This window comes from Typopeltis vanoorti, chromosome 4 (genome assembly GCF_054136105.1).
Source record: "Typopeltis vanoorti isolate ZY-2024b chromosome 4, IOZ_Tvanoo_1.0, whole genome shotgun sequence".
Lineage (NCBI taxonomy): Eukaryota > Metazoa > Arthropoda > Arachnida > Uropygi > Thelyphonidae > Typopeltis > Typopeltis vanoorti.
In genome coordinates this window covers 41,698,468-41,720,591 of record NC_143552.1, presented here as the reverse complement: position 1 = coordinate 41,720,591, position 22,124 = coordinate 41,698,468, and the positions used below count along the sequence as shown (strand labels likewise).

The 22,124-nt window shown below is 36.2% G+C and overlaps 1 protein-coding gene across 1 annotated transcript in view; it reads left to right on the top strand.

Annotated features, from left to right (window-relative positions):
- The window catches only part of LOC150107254 (vesicular integral-membrane protein VIP36-like), a 126,663-nt gene extending 105,556 nt beyond the window's left edge, over window positions 1–21,107 (top strand). The window contains exons 8-9 of the mRNA XM_090391103.1: window positions 8,581–8,641; window positions 20,755–21,107. Of these exons, the coding sequence (XP_090247229.1) occupies window positions 8,581–8,641; window positions 20,755–20,897 (204 nt within the window). The 3' untranslated portion in view covers window positions 20,898–21,107. The remainder of the gene's footprint in view (window positions 1–8,580; window positions 8,642–20,754) is intronic.
- Window positions 21,108–22,124: the final 1,017 nt, after the last annotated feature.

Sequence of the window (22,124 nt, the reverse complement as noted above, 5' to 3'; positions counted from 1 at the left end):
ATATGGGGATGGTGCCTTAACCGAATGCGTATGGCAAAAGTGGTTTGCCAAATTCCATTCGAGATTTCGACGTCAGTGATGTGCCGGTCGCCCGTCCGAGGTCGATTTGAGTGTTGTGAAGGATATTGTTGACAAAAATCTGTCAAAAACAGTGTGGAAGATTGCTGCAGTACTGAACATATCCCATATAAGTGTTGAAAAACATTTGCACAAGCTGGGATATATTTCAAAACTCACTGTTTGGGTGCCGCATGAATTGACTGAAGCCAATATGACTGCTTGCATATTCATCTGTGATTTGCTGTGACGTCACCAAGAAAATGACCCATTTTTGAAGCGGATGATTACAGGAGATGAAAAATGGGTCGTGTACGATAACGTGGTACGTAAAAGATCATGGGGCACAAGAGTGAACCGCCGCAAACAACCTCAAAAGCGGGATTGCACCCAAAGAAGAACGTGCTCTCTGTGTAGTGGGATTATAAAGGTGTTGTCCACTATGAGGTGTTACCGTCAGGCAGAACGATTGATTCAGCTGTCTATTGCTCACAGTTAACGTGATTGGCCTGTGCAATTAGCACAAAACATCCTGAATTGACAAATCGGAAAGGAGTCGTCTTTCACCACGACAACGCCAGATCCCACACATCGTTAACAACCCAGAGTAAATTGTTACGTCTTGGCTGCGATGTTTTGCTGCATCCTTCGTATTCACCGGACCTGGCACCTTCCGATTACCACTTATTCTGATCGTTGCAGAATTCTCTGAACGGAAAAACCTTCGCTAATGAGGAGGCTGTCAAAAGACACCTGGATCAGTTTTTTGCCAGTAAACCTCAAGAGTTTTATGAATGTGGCATAATGAAGTTGGTGAACAAGAAGTCATTGATAAAGAGGTTCAATATATAACCGACTAGTATGTATTATATATATTAAATAAAATGTGTTTCATTCTTACTCTGAAAAGCCGAATAAACTTATTTGCCAACCCAATATTTTGTTGTAGATCAACAACTTTTTATAATGCATTAAGGTATTCATTTTTATTCAGGAATAGATAAATTTTACTGTCTGTTGTTTCTGAAAACTAGAATAAAAAAGTTCCTACACCTTAAGAAACTTTTCAACCTCAACAGATGCTGTGCTGCACAAGGAAGAAAAGCAAGTAGCTTTATTTATCACTAAATACAGTACAGACATTTAACATCTGGGGACTATATTTAGGAACAATTAGTGTAATTAGAGACTGCTCGAGCGATACACTTAATGGAAAAACATCCCACTTCTGGAAACTATGCCGCATGGATGCAAACAGAACAGATTTATTGTAGTAGTAAACAGAAGAGCTAACTAAACACATTTGTAGCTTCAATTTTTCTTTGTTTGCCAATGAGAGTGTCAATTCTTTGTTTTCCAAATACCTTAAGATTTAAAATTGACTGAACATGTAATTGTTTTTGCACTGCTGCTGTTTTAAGGTCAGAATATCCATGCTTATTCCAAATGCCTTTCTCTGAAGAATAATAAACAAGGCCAACAAAAAAGTCTTCACCACACTTCACATCAAGCTAACCATTCTACTGTATTGTATTGTGAAATAGAGAAGAGTGTCATGTACTCATGACAGTTTTTGCATCTTTGCACTTGCTCAGTAAATATTGTAGTAGTAAACAGAACAGCTAACTAAACACATTTGTAACTTCAATAAATCTTTGTTTGCCAATGAGGCTTATCTCTTTTGACTGTAGTCGTACAATTCGCAAAAGTTCTCAGAAAACGGGACATTCATTAGATCGTCAATATTGTTTTCCATTGTAAATGTGGGCCAAAAAAAGTTATAAATTTATGGAAAATTATATATAAAAACTTGCCTACCACGTCAGTTCACACTTCACGCACGTAAAGCAGATGAAACTCAGAAAACAAAAACAGTAACTGATAACAAATGACAATGTTCAGTTGGATTGGTTGAAACAATAACCAATCAATAACCACTGATTATTAAGTGCAATTGTTTCCGTGCTCACCCTGCCTTGCTTTCTGGGAGGTTTAAAACAACTGGAACGCTAAGAATTTGACCCACTGTGTCATCTGTATGTCTGATCAAAGGTGTATTTATTTTGAATGCACACCCAGGCTACTAACACGAATGTGATGCAATGTTTAAGCATCGAAAAGTGTCCTCTTCATGAAGCATTAGTATATTGTGTTTCATTTTAGGAATCACTTGAAGCCAAGAAACAATCATCATCATCATCAAATTCCTGACATGTACCCTCAAGGGGTGTACAGGATATGATAGTACTACATTTAATGATGTAAAAATTTACATCATTACTTACTTCCTATCTACAATTTTCATCCAAATCAGTTCTGTTACTTGTCAAGACTCCAACATTATCAGATCTTATATTTCTATCCTCTAAGGCACTTTGTAACCGACCAGGGCTTCTGACCTAATGTCCAATCCTCACCTTCTCATCGTGCACCCTGTTAGGTATCTACTTGGATACTGAACGGACGAGGATGGGCTGCCAATTTGGGATTTAGCCGACCAAATTGTATTCTTATTGGTTGAACCAAAATATAGAATGATGGTACAACATGACAAAATTTCATGCCGGCTGGGGCGTCGCCTGATTCAACAAGGCCCCCGTTGTTTTTGCCAGGGAACCAGGGCGAACAGCGAAAAGTCAGCTACTGGAACAAATCTGAAAATAAACCCCAACTCAACACAGCAGAGTTAAAGATCAGTACTATCAACGTAAGAAGCCTGAATGGCAAAGAAATGGAGCTAGCTGAGGAATTACATAAGTACCAGATCGACATAATAGGGGTGACTGAAACAAAAAAGACCAAAACTGGTGAGATCTTTCTGAGCAATAAATACAAAATGTTATATTCAGGCAATGACAATCAAGGAAAAGAAGGAGTAGCCATAGTATTCAACACAAAATACGAGGCTAATCTTCTTGAATGGCAGTCAGTCTCAAGTAGAGTAATGTGGGAAAATATGAGATGGGGAACTGGACAGTGAGACTTATTTGTACCTATGGTCCCACAGAAGGTTCTACTAAGGTAGAAGTGGAGGAATTTTTTGAGGCTTTAGAAAAAGCAACTGACACAATGAAAAATGAAAAGTTGGTCCTTGTTGGGGATCTAAATAGCAGAGTAGGAAATGATTGTGAGACATACAAAAATATTTTGGGAAAATTTGGAGAAAAGAGCAAAGCTAATAATAATGGCAAATATCTGTTGGATTTCTGCTCAGAACATGGACTGGTTATTACTAACACCATGTTCCAACATAAAAATGTGCATAAATTCACATGGAGAGAAGAGGCTAGGAATAAGAAAAGTCTCATTGACTATGTTATTGTTGATAGTGATGTTTTCTCCCTGGTGCAGGACACCAGAGTGTACAGAGGATTTGAAATTGGAAGTGATCACTATTTAGTCTTGCGCAGGATGAAATTGAATTTCATGTTGAAAAGAATAACATGTAAGAAAGTTTTAAAGTGAATAAAAGTTGAGCAGCTCTCAGATGTGAGCTGTAGACTAAAATACACAAAGATTATTGAAGGAAAAATGAAAGAGTTTGAGAACAGGAATCAAACCTTGGTGATTCATTGGCAAACTCTGAAGAAAACATTGATTGATTCTGCCAGAGAGGCATGTGGTGAGGTTGTTTGTAAGGATAAAAAAAAATCAGAACTCCCTGGTGGACACAGGAGGTTAAAGAGGCAGTGAAGGAAAAGAAGAAAGCATACCAAAAGTTCCTGTCAAATAAGTCAGCTTGTGCTCTTAGAGAACATAGAGACAAATGCAAGAATGCTAAACACTGTGTAAAACTAGCTAAACAAAAGTCATGGGAGGACTTTGGCAAGAATATAGAAAATAAATATCAAGAAGGTGGCAAAATATTCTGGAGGTTGTTGAAGAAGCTTAAGAATGGAGGAAAGAGTGCTATAAAAGGAATTAAAGATGATAAAGATGACATGAAAACAGGAGAAAAAGATATCTTTGAACTATGGAGTAATTACTTTGAAAAACTGCTAAATGAAACAAGCAGTGATGACAGCACAGTGGTAAAAAACACTGACCAGGCATGCAGTCAGGAATACATATCCATACTTGAAGTAGAAAAGCCATCAAAGGCTTGAAATGTGGAAAGGCAGCAGGAGTAGATGATATTCGACCAGAAATGCTGAAGTATGGTGGTATAAAAGTCTTACAGTTGCTGCACTGCATAGTTCAGAAGGCCTGGACAGAGGGACGAATTCCTGATGATTGGAGTAGAGCTCTAATAGTACCCATATATAAAAAGGGAAATAAAACTGAATGTGAGAATTACAGAGGGATTTCCCTACTGAGTGTTCCTGGTAAGATTTATGCCAGTATACTTGAGAAACGGCGGAGGAGAATTGTGGAAGTAAAGCTTGGTGAAGAACAAGCTGGATTCAGGCCAAATAAAGGCTGTCTGGATCAGATCTTCGGTTTACGACAAATAGTGGAGAAATCATGGGAATATAACAAAGATCTGTATTTAAGTTTTGTCGATCTGGAAAAGGCATATTACAAGGTGCCAAGAGAGAGAAGCTATTTAATATGCTACAGTTACATGGTGTCAGTGGGGCATTATATCGAGCAATACTAAGTCTGTATTTGAGTAAGTCAGCAGTTACAATTGAAGGAAGTACAGGAAGATGGTTTAATGTTAACTCTGGAGTGAGACAAGGATGTACATTATCCCCTCTGTTATTCATTATCTATATGGATCACATTATGAAGGGAAAGTGGTATTAAACATGATATCAAAATTGGAGATGTTAAAGTCAGCTCTTTGCTTTATGCGGATGATGTTATACTTCTAAATAAATCTGCTACAAGTCTGCAAAATTCTCAGACTAAATTGAATAACTGTTGTAATAGATGTGGTATGGAAGTCAGCAATAAAAAGACAAAACAATGAAAATAGGAAGAATTGTTGAAAATGTCAACTGCATTGTAAACGGAGAACCCGTGGAACAAGTAAAACATTTCATCTACTTAGGCACGATTTTTAGTGAATATGGTAAATTAAATATGGAAATAGACAACGGAATCAACAAAGCTGGTATGGTAGGAAGTCAATTGAATAAATTCATATGGAATAAGAGAGAAATTAGTTGGAACACTAAATTAGCTGTATACAAGACAGTATTAAAGCCAATTTTAACTTATGGATCTGAGAGCTGGGTCAGAAGTAAAACACTTGACCAAAGACTGGAGACCGCAGATATGAGTGTCCTGAGAAAGATTAGAGGTGTGAACAGATGGCATCAATGGCAATATCATATTAAAAATGAGGATATTAGGAAAGAACTTGAATTGTCAGCATCGAGGAATGCATTAGCAGAGATAATCTCGTGGTATGGTCACTTAAACAGAATCGGCTCGGAAAGATTACCAAAACAGGTGTTCTCTGCAGGTTGGCAGGAAAATGACCCAGAGGAAGACCAAGATATAGGTGGATTGATACGGTACAGTGTGCCTTAGAGGATAGAAATATAATATCTGGTGATGTTGGAGTCTTGCCAAGTATCAGACTGATTTGGAGGAAAATTGTAGATAGGAAGTTAGTAATGATGTAAATTTTTCATGTAGTACTATCATATTCTGTACACCCTTTGAGGGTACATGGTAGGAATTTGATAATGATGATGGGGCCTAAATGGCATGAAGACCAGTTTTACTGTAGCTGTGTCAAGTGCTTTTTTATCTAAATGCTCTGTGCAAGACTTGGTTATGGGGGAAGATTCCATGTTTATTGTACATATGAAGGAAGAATATACAAAACAGTTGGATAGGACTGACTGCAGTGGATTTCCTTCTTACATTTGTCCTTTGGTTTCGAAGACTGGGATTTGAATCCCGATGGTGGCACCTGGTATTATTATCTGTATATCCCATCTCTCCCATATGCATCAGTTGATGTAATAGCCTTCTGTGCATAATTCCTTCAAATTTAACCATTTCTCTTATTAACTCATCTGTTCTTGTGGAGTATCGTATTCCACCCATTTCTGAATTTGAGGCTTAACCAACTTTTCCATTATGTTTTCTAAAACACAGTGGTTGGTCAATAATTTGGTTTCTGTCTTAGAAACTTGGCAAAATTCTGAGATTCTGTTTACCCTGTCCTGCTAATTTCCTCATATCTCTTTTCCTCTCTTAATTTCCTATGATTTTTCTAATCTGCAGTTTGCACTGTTCATGAGCTTATCCATTATGCTTTTTTCATTTATTTCTTCTAAAACATTTTATTTTTATGCAGTTCTACTTAAATATGTTACTGATCCTTTTAACCTCCTGCTTGATTTATCCTTCTAAACTGGAAGTGCAGTCCACTACAGTTTATATTATTACTCCATGCTGTTTTCTGAGATTATCATGATGACCTGCTATGTATGTCTTAACTGCAAATTTCATATGTTTAGCCACTTCCTAAGTCTTTGCTGTGTAATTGTTCTTTTCAGTCAATGATCCAGTAGCTACCTCATATATGGATAAGTCTGCTGATGCTGTCAGCAGATCAACATTCGTTTTCTCCTTGCAGCTTATGTTCTCATAATAGTTAGCCACTCTGAGTTCATTGATGTTTGCCTATAAATTTCATTTTTGCCTTCCTATGCGTCACCAGACATAACAGTATCTTATTATGTATTTTGTCCCGTGAACTCTATCTTGCACTGGATAACCACAAATGCACTGCCTCTCACAATTGTTATTGTTTATTGTTATTCTGTCCTCTTTGAAAATACACTTCTCACATTTTGTTCTGGTGACCATTCCCTTCATCAACCAAGTCTCATTGATTCCTGTAATTTTTGACTTAGTGTTGACCAATGCCAAAATCTTCTCTTCCCCCCGTCCCCTTATTTCTGATAGTACTATCATTGGTAAGCAAATATTGCAGTTAACCTTTAAATCTTAAATTCTTTAATCTGAATCAAATCAGTTATCCAATATGATATGTTCATTCTGCCTCCCCCCCCCCCCCCATTCCATATAGGCATGTCCCATCCTGCCTGCCATGTATTGGGTCAACACCTCTCTGATGAAAAGCTCAACGGTATCTGTACTTCATTCATAACATACTCTTATTTCCCTGATTCATCATCTATGCCCTCATACATAAGCAGTCTCTTTAAGATGCATAATTCCAACATTTGAAGGCAGTCATGTCTCTTGATGCATTTCCTTTCGTCCATTTGATGTACATGTTGCATCTTGTCTCTGCCCACCATATTGTAATAATATATGATGTTGTTTTCCTATATCTCTATTCTCTAGCTTTATTCTTTATTACTAATTAGCAGTTTGCGCTTTCTCTCTTGTAACCTTAATCACTTACTCTACTGCATATTATGTTCATCCACCTTCCATACTTATTAGTCATATGCCTATGTACACTGAAAAAGTTATTTGTAAGACTGCGCCATCAGCATATCAAATATTCAGCATAAGACTCGATAAAACTTCCGGTAGATCTCTCTCTTACTAACGTAAGCGAACTTATGTTAGTAAGAGAGTTACGTTAGTATGTAAACTTTGTTGACGTTACTAACGTCAGCAAAGTTTACATAAACAGTCATGGTTCTTAAGTAATTGAACTGCAGTTTTAATGCCTCAGTTGTTTCCTGCTCACAAGTCCGATTTATTTAGGAACAGTGCAGTTGAAAATTAAAGGATCAGGCAGCACTCTTTTAACAAATAATTAAAACACATTTATTTACATTAATATGAAATATACATGAATCAAACGACAGGGAGATTGCTCTCTCTCTCCCCATCTATAAAATCTTTAGCATAAAATTAGAACTCTTTCACTTCAATACTAAATATCTTTAACTCAAAAACTTATTTACTCTCTGCTTACAAATTCAACTTATTAATCTTCTAGTTTACTCGCAAAGAGGTTAGCTAACTCTCTGTTAAGTTATTTTTACAAATTTGATATCAACCTCTAACATGCCAATCGACTCTCTTATGGACACTTCTTATTACTATTAAACTAATTCTTAACAGTCCGTATACAACATATCTCTTAGATTATAAGAGAAAATATACAAAAGGATTAACTTACAGAGACTTTGTCGCACATTCAGTCAAGAGTCTTTTACTAAAGTCTTTATGGCTTTTCTTTCATCTCGAGTTTTAGGCTTCCTTCAGGAGTATCTTGCTACCGCGGTACTGAAATAGCACATACAAAAGGTTTCAGCATACGGGTAAATTCTCCTCTGGATCCGTACTTCAAGAACTTCTGCTTCTAATTGCCGCCACTTCTGTTACTAATTGTCGATGACTGTGCCTCTTTACATAAAGGTAGATGGGATGATTGATTTATAACTATAGGAATAAAAAATTAAAACAGCCAACACGGCTCTTTGTTGATCAAGTGAATTTGCAATATATTTATTTCACAATGATGGTGTATTCTGTAAGCCTGTTCAGTTAAGTCTAATTTTATTTTTATATTAATTTTTTTATTTATCCAGTTGTGATCAGCCTTATAATTATATTGAAAAATTCTCTTAGGAAAAGGAGGAAGATCGTTCATACATACTGCCTTCAGCCGAACATTTTGCTGCACCAAGAGGTAAGGGATATGAAATTGTATTTGTTCTCCTTACTCTAGGTACATACTTTTGTTAATTATTATTATTATTACGGGCAACTGCAAGGAGTCGATACCATCGAGACCATCGAGGGAGGCTCTAAAATCATGTCAAGAACAACTATTCGACATTCACACAGTATCTATCATACCCTGCCTTGAACTCATTCACAGTCATGGCACCCACAACAGACTGGCAGCTTATTCATCACTCTCCAAGTAAAAAACCTAGCTCTAACACCCTTGCTAACCACACTCTTGCCCAGCTTCCATGTATGGCCCCTAGTCCTCTACTACCAGTCCTATTCTCAAAAATATCTTCTGAATTAATCTTATAGAAACCCTTCAGTAATTTGAATGTCTCAATCATATCACCCCTTTTCTGCCTATCAACCAATTTCTGCAACCCACAAATCTTCAACCCGTTCTCATAAGGTTCGTTCCATAGACCTGCTATCATCTTGGTCGCTCGTTGCTGGATCCTCTCCACCTCCTCCCCATCAAGAAGAAGAAACCTTGGTGCCCAAATCTGGGCACAGTAGTCTAGATGGGGTCTTATCAAGGCTCGATACAGAGGAACAATAACCTGTTTGTCTCTGCTTGTTAAAGTATTTTTCAGCAACCAAGTGATTTGATGAGCTGATTTAGCCACTTTTGCGATGTGTCCCCTAAACTTCAACTCCATATCCACCAACACTCCCAAATCCCTGGCCTCGTCAATCTCCTGGAGTACAGTTTCACCAGTGTGATATACTGCTGCTAATCATTTCACCCCAAAATGCAAAACCTTACATTTTTCCACATTAAATTGACATCCATTCTCCTTAGCCCAGACTAAGGAGAATGGATGTCAAATCCTCCAAACTATGCAAATCATCCTGCAAAATTTTGACATCCTGTGCATTCACTATTGCTCTACCCAACTTTGCATCATCAGCAAACAAATGAACAGATCCCCTCCTATATCGTTAATGAACAAATTGAACAGTAGTGGTCCAAGAACAGAACCCTGCGGCAACCACTAGTCACAGGCCGTCTTTTGGACTCGACTCCTGAATAAACCACTTTCTGATATCTCTCCATCAACCATCCTCCTATTCATCTCACCAACCCTAATCCATCCCCATATGCTGCAGTTTACTGATTAGAATTCCATGTGGTAGTATCTTGTCAAAGGCCTGAGCGAGGTCCAGTAGAATCACTGTAAATCCATTACTGTTATCCATTTCAGCCGTCACTTTGTTATTAAACGTGAGCAAGTTACTGAGGGATGATCTACCCTTCACAAAACCATGCAATTACCGACCATTTAGGAATCGTTGTCAAGGTCTTGGAGAAAATAGTCAAGAGGAAAATACAGGATTGGATAGATGAAAATGGGATACTGTATCCAATCCTGTATTTTCCTCTTGACTATTTTCCCCAAGACCTTGACAATGATTCCTGATATGCTGATCGGTCGGTAATTTACAACAGCAGTCTTGGAACCTCCTTTATGCAGCGGAACTATTTTCCCCTCTTTCCACCACCTCGGAACTAACCCAGACCTGAGACTCAAATTAAACAAAATGGTCATGGGCACTGACAATTCTTTAGCAGCTTCACGTAAGACACGAGCTGGTATACCATCCAGTCCCACAGATGTATTGACATTGAGGTTTTGTAATAGACTATTCATCTCCACTTCATTCACCACAATTCCCGTATAAGCTATTGGTTCATTCATTCCTGCAATGTCACCACCTGGATGATATACTCTTGCAAAGTGCTTGCTCAGTAATTCCACTATATCAACTGATTCAGTTACCTCCCTACCATTGGCATTCTTTAAAATCATTCTGCCATATACATTTTTTCTTTTACTTGCAACATATCAAAAAAACTGTTTGGGATTCTCTTTAGCCTGCATGGCTAATGTTCTTTCATAATCCGCTTTTGCTTTTCTTACCACACTCGTTACCCTTCTGGCCTGTGCTTTATACCATTCATGTGCCTGCCAGTCACCTGCCTCCTTAAATTCCCTCCACAGTTGTTTATATTTTTGCAGCTCAAGCTTAATGGTGTTATTCATCCATTTAACCCCTACATGATTTATTATTCGGACTCTAGGTATACAGTCAGCCATTGCCATTATTACTAATTTTAATTAACAGATATTACTAAATAATAAAAATTTTATTTAGTAATATCTTGTATATTACTTAGGAATGACTACTACAGTTTTGTCATAACAATATTTTGAGGGGATTAAACACAATCCATAATATTGACCATTGTATATTTTTTTATTAAATATGAAAATAAAAAAAAATTAGTTCTCCTGTTATTTGCAATTTTTGAGTGGAATATGAATTCATATTCAGATTTTTGCAAAACACAATTCTTTCAGTGACCATTGCTCATTGTTTTGTATATGGTGTAATGCAATATAACCATTCATACTAATATACACTGAAAGTAACTGTGATTTGTATTATGGGATACTGAGGTAATTGATGTGAAGTCAACAGCCTCTATATATAGGTGGACTAGTCATGAAGATATTTTGTATATGCTTGGGTATAGGATTAAAAAATAATGTAATTTTTATCACATATAAATGACCAATACATACTATGAGAGGGGAAACTGCTGACACACATTTTGATGTAATTAAAATTGGTAAGAATATCTATTTGCCAAATGAATGTTGCCTGTGATTGTAGTATAACCTTTAAGTGTAATAATAAGAGAAAACAAAGGTAGTTTTATTTTGTATGAGTCTCCAATATGACAGGTTGCAAACCTCTCACACAGTAGAGCCATGTGTGGGCAAGCAAGTGATCAGTGAGAAAGAAGGAATCTGTTAATATCTTAGTTAGGAGATTCCTGTATCTTGAACATCTGGAGGCCATAGTCCCTCTATAAGGAAGACTTACAGAAAAATAGCAGTAGATGGAATTAAAGAGGAGAATGAGAAGTTGGTTTGCATTACTAACAAAGCCAGTTTACATGTTCACCAAAATATGGATATGAAGCATGCAACAGAATTGAAGTAACACAGAGCCATCAATTTCTTCTCTGTTACTAGATATTATAATCCTTCATACCCAGGAAAACACATAACTGGATTAACTTCCATTTATAGATGTAATCTCAGAGGAAGTACTATGGCAAGTAAGAACCATGTCATTCTTTACAGTGCTACAAATTTTTAATAAGATAGCAATGTTAAGCAGAATAAACATACACTGTATTTTTATATTTTTCTTCCTGTTATCTTACAGTTATAGCTTGTGGATGAGAGGACAAAATAAGAGAAACTTCATCACCATCAATTTCCTGATATGTATCCACAAGGGGTATTCAGGCTACTATGACAGCACTGCATGATTAACCTTACATTATTATTAATCTCCTGTCCACAATTTTCCTCCAAATTAGTCTCTCACTTGTCAGTACTCCAATATTGTCATAACTAACATTTTGTGCATCTCAGGCACCTAGACTTTAGCCTTCGTATGGTTCTCTTTCTTGCCATCAAGCACCTATTTTGCTAGCCTTTCTGTTTAAATGACCATACCACCTTAGATTATGTCTACTTAGTTTCTTGAATGCAAACAATGTTAAGTTCCTTTTTAATATGATTCTGCCATTGATTCCATCTGTTCACTCCCCTAATTTTTCTCAGAACCCTCATATATGTGGTCTCTAGTCTTTGAGTGCTTTAAACTAGTTTGAACACTTGTATACTGCTAGTTTGGTGTTTTGGCTAATTTCTCTTTTATTGCATATAAACTTATTCAGCTGGTTACCCACCATACTTGCTTTACTTATTCTCTTGTCTATTTCCAGATATAACTTGCCATCTTCACTAAAAAGTGCACCTAATAACTGAAATTTTTACTTCTATAGACTCTCCATCCAGAATAGAGTTGATGTGTTCAGATTATTTTCATAGTTTTGGTCTTTCTATTGCTGATTTTCACACCAAATTTGTTACAGCTGTTAGACAATCCTGGAGACTTGCACTTGATGTGTTTAGGAGTGCATCTCCATAAAGCAAAGAGCCAGGCTTCTTCACATCTCCAATTCTAATATCAGGCCTAATGTCACTTTCTTTCATGTGATCCATATAGATGATGAATAAGAGTGGGGGGTAATTTACTCCTGATTTTACATCAAGACATCTTCTGTATTTCCTTCAGTTCTAACTGCTCACTTACAACTTAATATAGACTATGTATTGCTATATGTAATGTTCCATTTACCCTATATAATTGTAGGGTTTTGAAAAGCTTTTCTCTGGGCACTTTGTTGTATGCCTTTTCCATATCTACAAAACTGAAGTACTGATTCTTGCCATATTCCAATGATCTCTCAGCAATTCATCATAAAGTGAACATCTGATCATGACAACCTCTATTTGCCTGAACCCAGCATGTTCTTCTCCAAGTTTCTCTTCCACAATCCTTCTCAACCTCTTATCAAGTATGCTTGCATAAATCTTACCGGAAACACTTAGTATATTCTCCAGTATGCCTTCCTCTTGAATATTTTCTACTACTGTTCTTTCACTTCTTGTATTCTATAACACTCTTTCAAAGTAATTACTCCAGACATCTGGGATATCCTATATTTAGTTTTCATGTCACCTTAATCATCTTTCATTCCTTTTATAGTACTTTTTCCTGTATTTCTAAGCTTTTCCATAGCCTCCAGAAAAATTTCCCACCTTATTTGATATGTATCTTCTATATTCTTATTAGAGTCTTCCCATGACTTAGCTTGTGCTTACATTTTTATCTGTATTCTTTTAGGGAAGTTGCTGACTTATTTGCTAGGAACTTTTGGCATGCTTTCTTCTTTTCCAGGAAGGAGCAGAGCCTTTTTTTTAACTGGGTGATGTCCCAGCAGACACGAAATCTCGTCAATTTCTATTCTGTAATATATATAATTTTTTTTATCATTTAAAAAATGGATATTTACTGCATATAAATAATGTTTGAAAAAGCAATTTCAGCATCTATTCAAGATAATTACTTCAAGAAAGGTTTGTTATAAAATGGCTGCATGTGTGTTTAAGTGTTTTATAAAATTTGCTGTTTATTCTAAGTTAAGTTTTGTTCAATATTTATTCATAATCCTGTTTAGAAATCAACTCACAGAATGCTTAATTTCAACATTTTGTACCATTTTACTTTATCAAAAGCAAAATATAAATCTCTTAACATTAACATTTATAATATTAACTGGAGTACTTTGAACTGTTCCCCCCCCCCCCCCAGCTAATGAAATTGAATGGGATAGTCCAGTACTCTTCAACATCTGCTGAGCTATGGGTCAAGGTTTTTAAGATAATGATATCCAAAAGCTAAGGACAAACTAATTTTTAACTGTATATGAATGAAAAACTTTTCATGACTACAGCCAAATTGGGACATGAATTTATTGCTAGCATACTAATTATATTACACAAAAATGGTGTTATAAACTTTGTACAAATTAAATCGCAATTGTAAAAGCTACAAAATTTCTAAAGCTTTGTTAAAGAATTAATGTACAGCACTTAGAGAAAATTATGTAGAGAGACATTTCAGTATGGAACATGTCCACCATGAACTGCAGTGCAGCTCTTATGTCATACAATGATTAGCACCAAGTAATTCAGGAGTTCTTGAGGCAAACTGGCACACTCCTCCTTCAGAACATGAATAAGTCCTTGTTTGTTTTCTGGAGAGAAATTTCAAGAAGCAGTGCAATCTCCCTATTGTGTTCCAAACATGTTCTATAGGATTGAGATCTAGGGAGCATGCTAGCCACTTGATTCAATTAATATCCTGTCTCCAGAAGTATCTCCACTGCTCGCATATGTGGTGTGGCACTGTCATCCATAAAAATGAATTCTTTGCCTAGAGCACCATGGAACAGTTGAACATGATGTTGAAGAACTTTGTTGCAAATCATTCACCAGTCATAGTCCTTTTTTTCCAGCACTTGTAACTCAGTGCATTCATTAAGCAAACCTCCAGATATCTTACCACCTTCTTGATATTTATTTTCTATGTTCTTGCCAAAGTCCTCCCATGATTTTTGTTTAGCTTTCTTACATTTGTCTCTGTATTCTCTAAGAGTACAAGCTGACTTATTTGCCAGGAACTTTTGATATGCTTTCTTCTTTTCCTTCACTGCCTCTTTAACTTCCTGTGTCCACCATGGAGTTCTGATTTTTCTATCCTTGCAGAAACCACACCACATGCCTCTCTGGCTGAATCAATCAGGGTTTTCTTCAAGGTTGGGTTGCTGTTCTCAAACTCTTTCATTTTTTCTTCAATAATCGTTGTGTATTTTAGTCTACAATTCACATCTGAGAGCCACTCAACTTTTATTCGCTTTCAAACTTTCTTACATGTCATTTTTTTCAATATGAAATTCAATTTCATATTCAAATCCTCTGTACACTGGTGTCCTGCACCAGGAAGAAAACATTATTATCAACAATAACATAGTCAATGAATCTTTTCTTATTCCTTGCCTCTTCTCTCCATGTGAATTTGTGCACATTTTTATGTTGAAACATGATAGTAATAACCAGTCGATGTCCTTAGCAGAAATCCAACAGGTATTTGCCATTATTATTAGCTTTGCTCTTTTCTCCAAATTTTCCCAAAACATTTTTGTATTTCTAACAATCAGTTCCTTCTCTGCTATTTAGATCCCCAACAAGGACAAACTTTTCCTTTTTCATTGTGTCAGTTGCTTTCTCTAAAGCATGAAAAAATTCTCCACTTCTACCTTAGTAGAACCTTCTGTGGGACCATAGGCACAAATGTCTCATTGTCCAGTTCCCCTTCTAATATTTGCCCACATCACTCTACTTGAGACTGTCTGCCATTCAAGAAGATTAGCCTCGTATTTAGTGTTGAATACTATGGCTACCCCTTCTTTTCCTTGATTGTCATTGCCTGAATATAACATTTTGTATTTATTGCTCAAAAAGATCTCACCAGTTTTTCTTTTTTTGTTACAGTCATCCCTATTATGTCGATCTGGTACTTATCTAATTCCTCAGCTAGCTCCATTTCTTTGCCATTGAGGCTTCTTATGTTGATAGTACCGATCTTTAACTCTGGTGATGTTGAGTTGGGGTGTGCTTTCAGATTTGTTCCAGTAGCTGACTTTTCGCTGTTCGCCCTGGTATAACCGGGTGATGCCCCAGCCAGCATGAAATTTTGTCATGTTGTACCATCATTTTGTATGTTGGTTTAAGCCAATAAGAATACAATTTGGGCGGCTAAATCCCAAATTGCCAGCCCATCCTTGTTCGTTCAATATCCAGGTAGATACCCAACAGGTTGCACCACGAGAAGGTGAGGATTGGACATTAGGTCAGAAGCCCTGGTCGGTTCTCTGCATTCCTTTAAAGGCTATGTGAAGGTCTCCTCTCAGTTATACAGCTTTGACCCTTAAGCACCTCGAGGGGTTAACCTGTTTGCTATTGCTTTTGTGATAATTTTGTACAGATTAGAGAGAATGCTAATTGGTCTATAGTTCCTTACTTCTTCTTTGTCCCTTTTTTTAAATAACAGTATCAGAGTAACATTTTTCCAGTTTTTTGGTATCTTCCCCTCTTCTAGGCATAGATTTAGTAAGTTTGTGACATGGTAAATTATGTTGTTTCCTCCTTATTTAATTCTATGTGAATTTGGTCTTCACCAGGACATCTTCCATTTTTCAATTGTTTTAATGCTTGTTTTATTTCATCTGAAGTGAATGGAGGGATGAATTCCATATGTGATGGAGAAGAGTTATTTATATTTGATTTATCTAATATAAATTGAAGGATCACTATAGAATGCTTTATAAAATTATTCTGACCTGCTTAGGATTTGTTCTTGGTTCCTTATTGTAATTCCATCGTTATCTTTTATTGCAGTTATTTGACTTTTGCCATCTGATAAATGTTTTCTTAGTATTTTCTTATTTTTATTGTTTTCAATTGTTTCTTTTATTTTTTGTAATGTTATAAGATCTTACTTAATTTCTCATTTTTTCCCTTATTATTTTGCATAGTTCTGCATATTCTATTTTAGAAGTTAAAACAACCATTAGTAGTTGTAAGGTTTCCTCTGAAAGTTTATGGTCTTTTTGTTGCTTTTGAATTCATTGTTTGCTGAGATTATTACATCCGTTAGGTTTTTGCTTATTTTATTTATTTCTTCTTCAATATATTTATTAAGTCTAGTTATTGATTCAGTGTTTCTTCGTAATCCTTCTTGTTTTCAATAGGTTTTAAGTCAAAACTTCTTGATTTTTTGTTGTTTAGCCATTTGAATTGTGAATGGGATGACCTATTTTGGCTTTAAAATCTCCCATTACTATAGTAAAGTTTTGATTGCTATTTCTTTCTTTTTTTTTTTGTCTAGAGTGTGCTGCAGTGAGTCATAAAATGATTCTATCTCTTCATCAGTGTGGGATGAGGTGGAAGCATATATTTGGATGATCCTGATTTTAAGTTTGGAATTATGGTGTCCCATTTAATGTTTTATTTCTTGCTGGAGGATGGTAAGGTCTTCTCCTTCTTTAAGTGTTCGACAATTAAATGTTCCTATATAGAGGAAAAGAGGATTGCATTGGTTACTGTTATATTTATGAATTCTTTGGACTGTTCCAGTATTGCTTATTATTTGGGAAAGCTTCCTCACCGCATCATGCTCGGAGTAGTCATATAGTTGGGGAAATTTAGTCACATCCAGTGTTTTGCCATGAGCTTTACAGCCTTTTTTTTTGTCTTCTTGGCATTGTAGTGGGGGGGGGGTGGCCTAATTTCCCACGCTGGCCACTTGGGATATGCATTTTATAGCTTTCTGCGTAAGCTCTTTGCTCAATATCAACTTTGCCAATTCTTATTATGACATCATGTTTCTCGGGGTCCACTTCGAGACATAATACTAAGACTTCCTGGGTATGGCCTTCCAGACTTCACTGAAATATTAGCACTGCTGTCTATATCAGTTCTATCAGGGTTTTGACTGTTGCAGGAGTTGATAGCCCACCACGGAAATCCATCTCAGGTTTAACTGTGCTCAACATGCTACAAGCATGACTGATGGCTAGTCAAAGATCCTGGTAGGAGAACACAGCTAATCCTCCCCATATAGATAAAAGATAATCCTCCCCATATAGATAAAAGAAAAATGAATAAAAGAGGGGATTATGTACATCCTTGTCTGACACCAGATTTACAACCCATTTGTAAAGGATAGGATACAGATTGTAATTTGACATTAATGTGTAAAGGAATTTTTTTCTTTCCAGGTCTTAGTAAGCGGTAGTATGGTTTTTATTATTGCAGTCAGTATATTTTGAAAATGGAAATAGGTTCTTAATTGCTAAAGAAGTATGGATGCTTGTGATTTATTTCTGTATGCAACTCTCATAGTATTTCTGGTAGACAGACTTACTCATAACTATTATTTTTCCAGGAAATAACAAATACCATATATTAATTATAACTTTAATTAATACTTTCCAATATTTTGGCGATGTTACATTGCCATCATCAGGATCACAAAAACAATGTTATGTGCATGTAGGCACTAATACTGGGCAAATGAGGCTGAAGAAAGGCAAACAAAGCTGGGCCTAGAGGCCTACTACATTGGGCAGTCTTGGCCATTGTTAATTTTGTCCTGTTATATAGAGTTTTTATAATTCCATATTGTTGGGATGGGGGGGGGGGGGTTGACTGCTGGTGAACATATCTACCTGTATGGTTGGGTTTTCTGTAAATGGAGAATGCCAGGGTGGAAGACTTGTTGTTTTCCTTTTCTAAGGTAAACTGGATCCTAGAGCGCTGATTGTTTAATTGTGTTAGGAAAATCTAGAGTGTAACCAAATGGAAAACACATCATCTATGTAGCATATCTGGGCAGAGTTTAAGGCTTTCTTCAAAGGTCTCCATGAAGAAGTTGGCTAGGGGTGGAGAACCCATGGCTGCCTTCTGTTTCTAGAATTTTCCTTGCCAAATGAAATAGCCTGAGTTCAGGTGAGCTGAGATATTGGAAGGAAATATGGCTTGGATGAGGTTGAAGATGTCTTTGAGTTTGACATTAGTGAATAAAGAGGAGACATCAAAACTGACTATTATGTCAGTGTGTTGGAGTGTGAGGAAACTTAGCAACCGTTAAAGCCAGTATAGAAAACCTTACCATCCAACACACTGACATAATGGTCAGTTTTGATGTTTCCTCTTTATTACCTTCTATAGATGTATTAAAATTGTCCATTATATTGGAATAGTTTCTTGTGATGAATGAAGGAGTTTCACTCACTTTGAACTCCTAGCAAAAAAATTACCATGATTCTGTTTCAATAATACTTTTTTTTGTGTATAAATCTTTATATAGCCAGCCTGGTTGGCCATGGACTTGCCCTACCCACTTTCTTGCTAGGCTCCAATAGGGTGTGGGTTGAAATCCCACCATGCATATGTAGATATTTGTGATTATGTATTAGTGGAAGGTGAATTTCATTGACTGGTGTGAGGCTACTGCCCTGCTTATTGGAGACTTGAAAAAGTTCCATAGTTGGTTTTGAGCAGGATATCCAGATCATTTGAAAAATAAATACACACAAACATATATACGAGGGTGGTTTGAAAAGTTCTCGGCCTCGACCATAGATGGCAACGCTATCGGCAAGTTTTTTTTTTTTCTAAGTTGGTACATCTGTCATAAGCATCCATGTGAAACTGCAAGTCATTCTATCAAGTAGTTTGTTTTATACAGCTGTCTGAAGCAAAAGTGTTGTCTGTATCCCTAGAAATGGATAAAATTGAGTATCATGTGGTTATAAAATTCTTTGTAAAAGAAGGTTTAACGCCAAACATTCGAAGTTCATAAAAGTTTATGGGCACTCTTCTCCTTCATTTTCGACAATTAAGAAATGGGCTGCCAAGTTTAAACGTGGCCATACCAGCTTTGAAGATGATCCATGTGAAGGACATCCAAAAAGTGTAACAACACCAGGAATCATTGATCAAGTGCACGACATGGATGACCGGTGAGTCAAAGTGCGTGAAATTGCTGAGACTACAGGCATTTCAAAAGAATGTGTAGGATATATTTTGCATGAAGAACTGCAAATGAAAAAACTTTGCACAAGATGGGTGCCATGCTTGCTCACAATAGATCAAAAATGCACTCGCATTAAAATCTCTGATTAGTGCTTGGAGCATTTTAACAAGAATAAAACTGATTTTGTTCATCAGTTTATTACTATGGATGAGACTTGGATTCACCAGTACACACCAGAATCAAAACAGTGGACAGAAGCCAGTTGTTCAGCACCAAAGAAGACAAAGTGGGTTCCATCAGAAGGAAAGGTTATGGCATCGGTGTTTTGGGATGCTAAAGGCATTTTGTTTATTAATTATGTTGAAAAGAGTAAAACAATAACATGGAATATTATTCCGATCTTTTAATCAGACTAGACGAAAAAATTTGTGAGAAAAGACCCGGTTTGTAGAAGAAAAATCATTTTTCACCAGGACAATGCACCTGCCCACAAAGGTGGTTTGGCAATGGGAAAATTAGGGGATCTGCACTATGAATTGTTGGAACATCCACTCTATTCCCCAGATTTGGCTCCCTTTGACTTCTCTATCTCTTCCTCGCTGGTTAGCATTTTTCTTTGAATCAAGTGGCGATTGCAGCTGTAGAGGGGTATTTTGCAGATATTACTGAGAACCACTACAGGGACGGAATAATGGTGCTGGAGCATCGCTGGAATAAATGTATTAGTTTTAAGGGAAATTATGTTGAAAAATAAAAATAATTTTGAAATTATAAATTCGTTTTTTCATTGTTAGGCCAAGAAATTTTCAGGCCACCCTCATATATTTAAGCTTAGCCCATCCACTAATGTACCATGATTTTACCACTTTTCATGAGTGGAGGTCACATACATATAAATCTATGTATAATACACACAAGTCTATGGGTAAATTAGTTCTTTACAGTGTTTATAATTTTTCATTCCATTTAACTTTACTTTTCTGCATTTGTAATTTTGTTATAAAATTGTCTTTACATTGATTTTCTGAACTTTTTCAGAACACATAGAAGATGTTCCTCATACTTCTGCAACCAAAATTATTCTAGTTATCATATGCATTATAGCTGCCATCATTATCTGCTTTATAGCTGGAATTTGGTATTTTCAAAGACAAGAAACATCGAGGAAGAGGCTATATTAAAGGAAAGGATAAGATTGCTTCCTACGACACTTTAAATAAAATCTTATCCTGTTAATTATGGATATAGTTTAACAGAAATGTACAAAAGCAAATGTATAGTAGATTAGTTCTTTACAAATGTATAAAGGAATTATTTTTACAATTGTTGATGTTTGTATGAAGTTGCAAATTATTTGTTTTATAAAACTAAATATTTCTTCATAAATAATGAATTTGTGTATGAAGGATTTAATTCAGATATTGTGAAAAAAGTAAGCCTGTTAGTTTTCTTTCCCTCTCTCCAATTTTCAAATGATAAGAACTAATCTTCCTTAACCCCCCCAACTGGCCAGGACACACACATATGTCCAGATAAATCTGGATACGATTCTGTAATTAACTTCTTATCCATATTGAATAATATGGATAAGAAGTGCAAGTTGGTCTCACTATTTCATCCATCTCAGCTGGTAGAGAGGTTAAAGAACAACGAATTCTTATAAATGATTACTATAATGTGTCATTTCCTGTTGTTATGAATGAACTTAAGATTTACTTTGGCTCATTCACATAAGTGGCAATAGGGAAGTGTTTCCATATTAGCCCTTTAAGGTTAGTCTATACTTAACTCGTTGTTCTCTTAAATCTTTCCCCTTTTTAAACAAACAAAATCTTTGGCCGCTCTTAAGTTTAATCACATGTAGGATACTTAATGATTAGGGCTTTGTCCTAGAATGAGACGTGGCCATTAAACATATCTTCTGAGACAGTCCACCTGATAAGCATTGACAAATTTATTTTTTAAATGCGCCAGCCAATACCGAGGATAGATGAGACTCTTATGCAGGATGGCCCTCTCAGAGTGATACACAGTAACTAAACTACAATAAATATCTAACTTCTGTTCACTATATTCTTGCATGCTGTCGTTGTCCGCTTCATTAAATTATACAGGTGGGTTCTTCCTGCTAAGTTCGATAATATTTTTTATGAGTGGCTGTTTGAATTCATATACTAAACCAGATTAGGCAGGTACTAAGAAACATATTTATTAATTAAAGAAATGATACATGAAAGTCTTACTACTAGGTAATCTGAATCAAATTTTAGTAAGACCTCTGGTTCATTACTACTAATGATATACATGAACAAATTTGCTTAGACTACCTCTATATGTAACTTAACATTATCTCATCACAAGTTATCACACATTCTACACTCGCGTGGTCATTAGTTATATCACTTAAC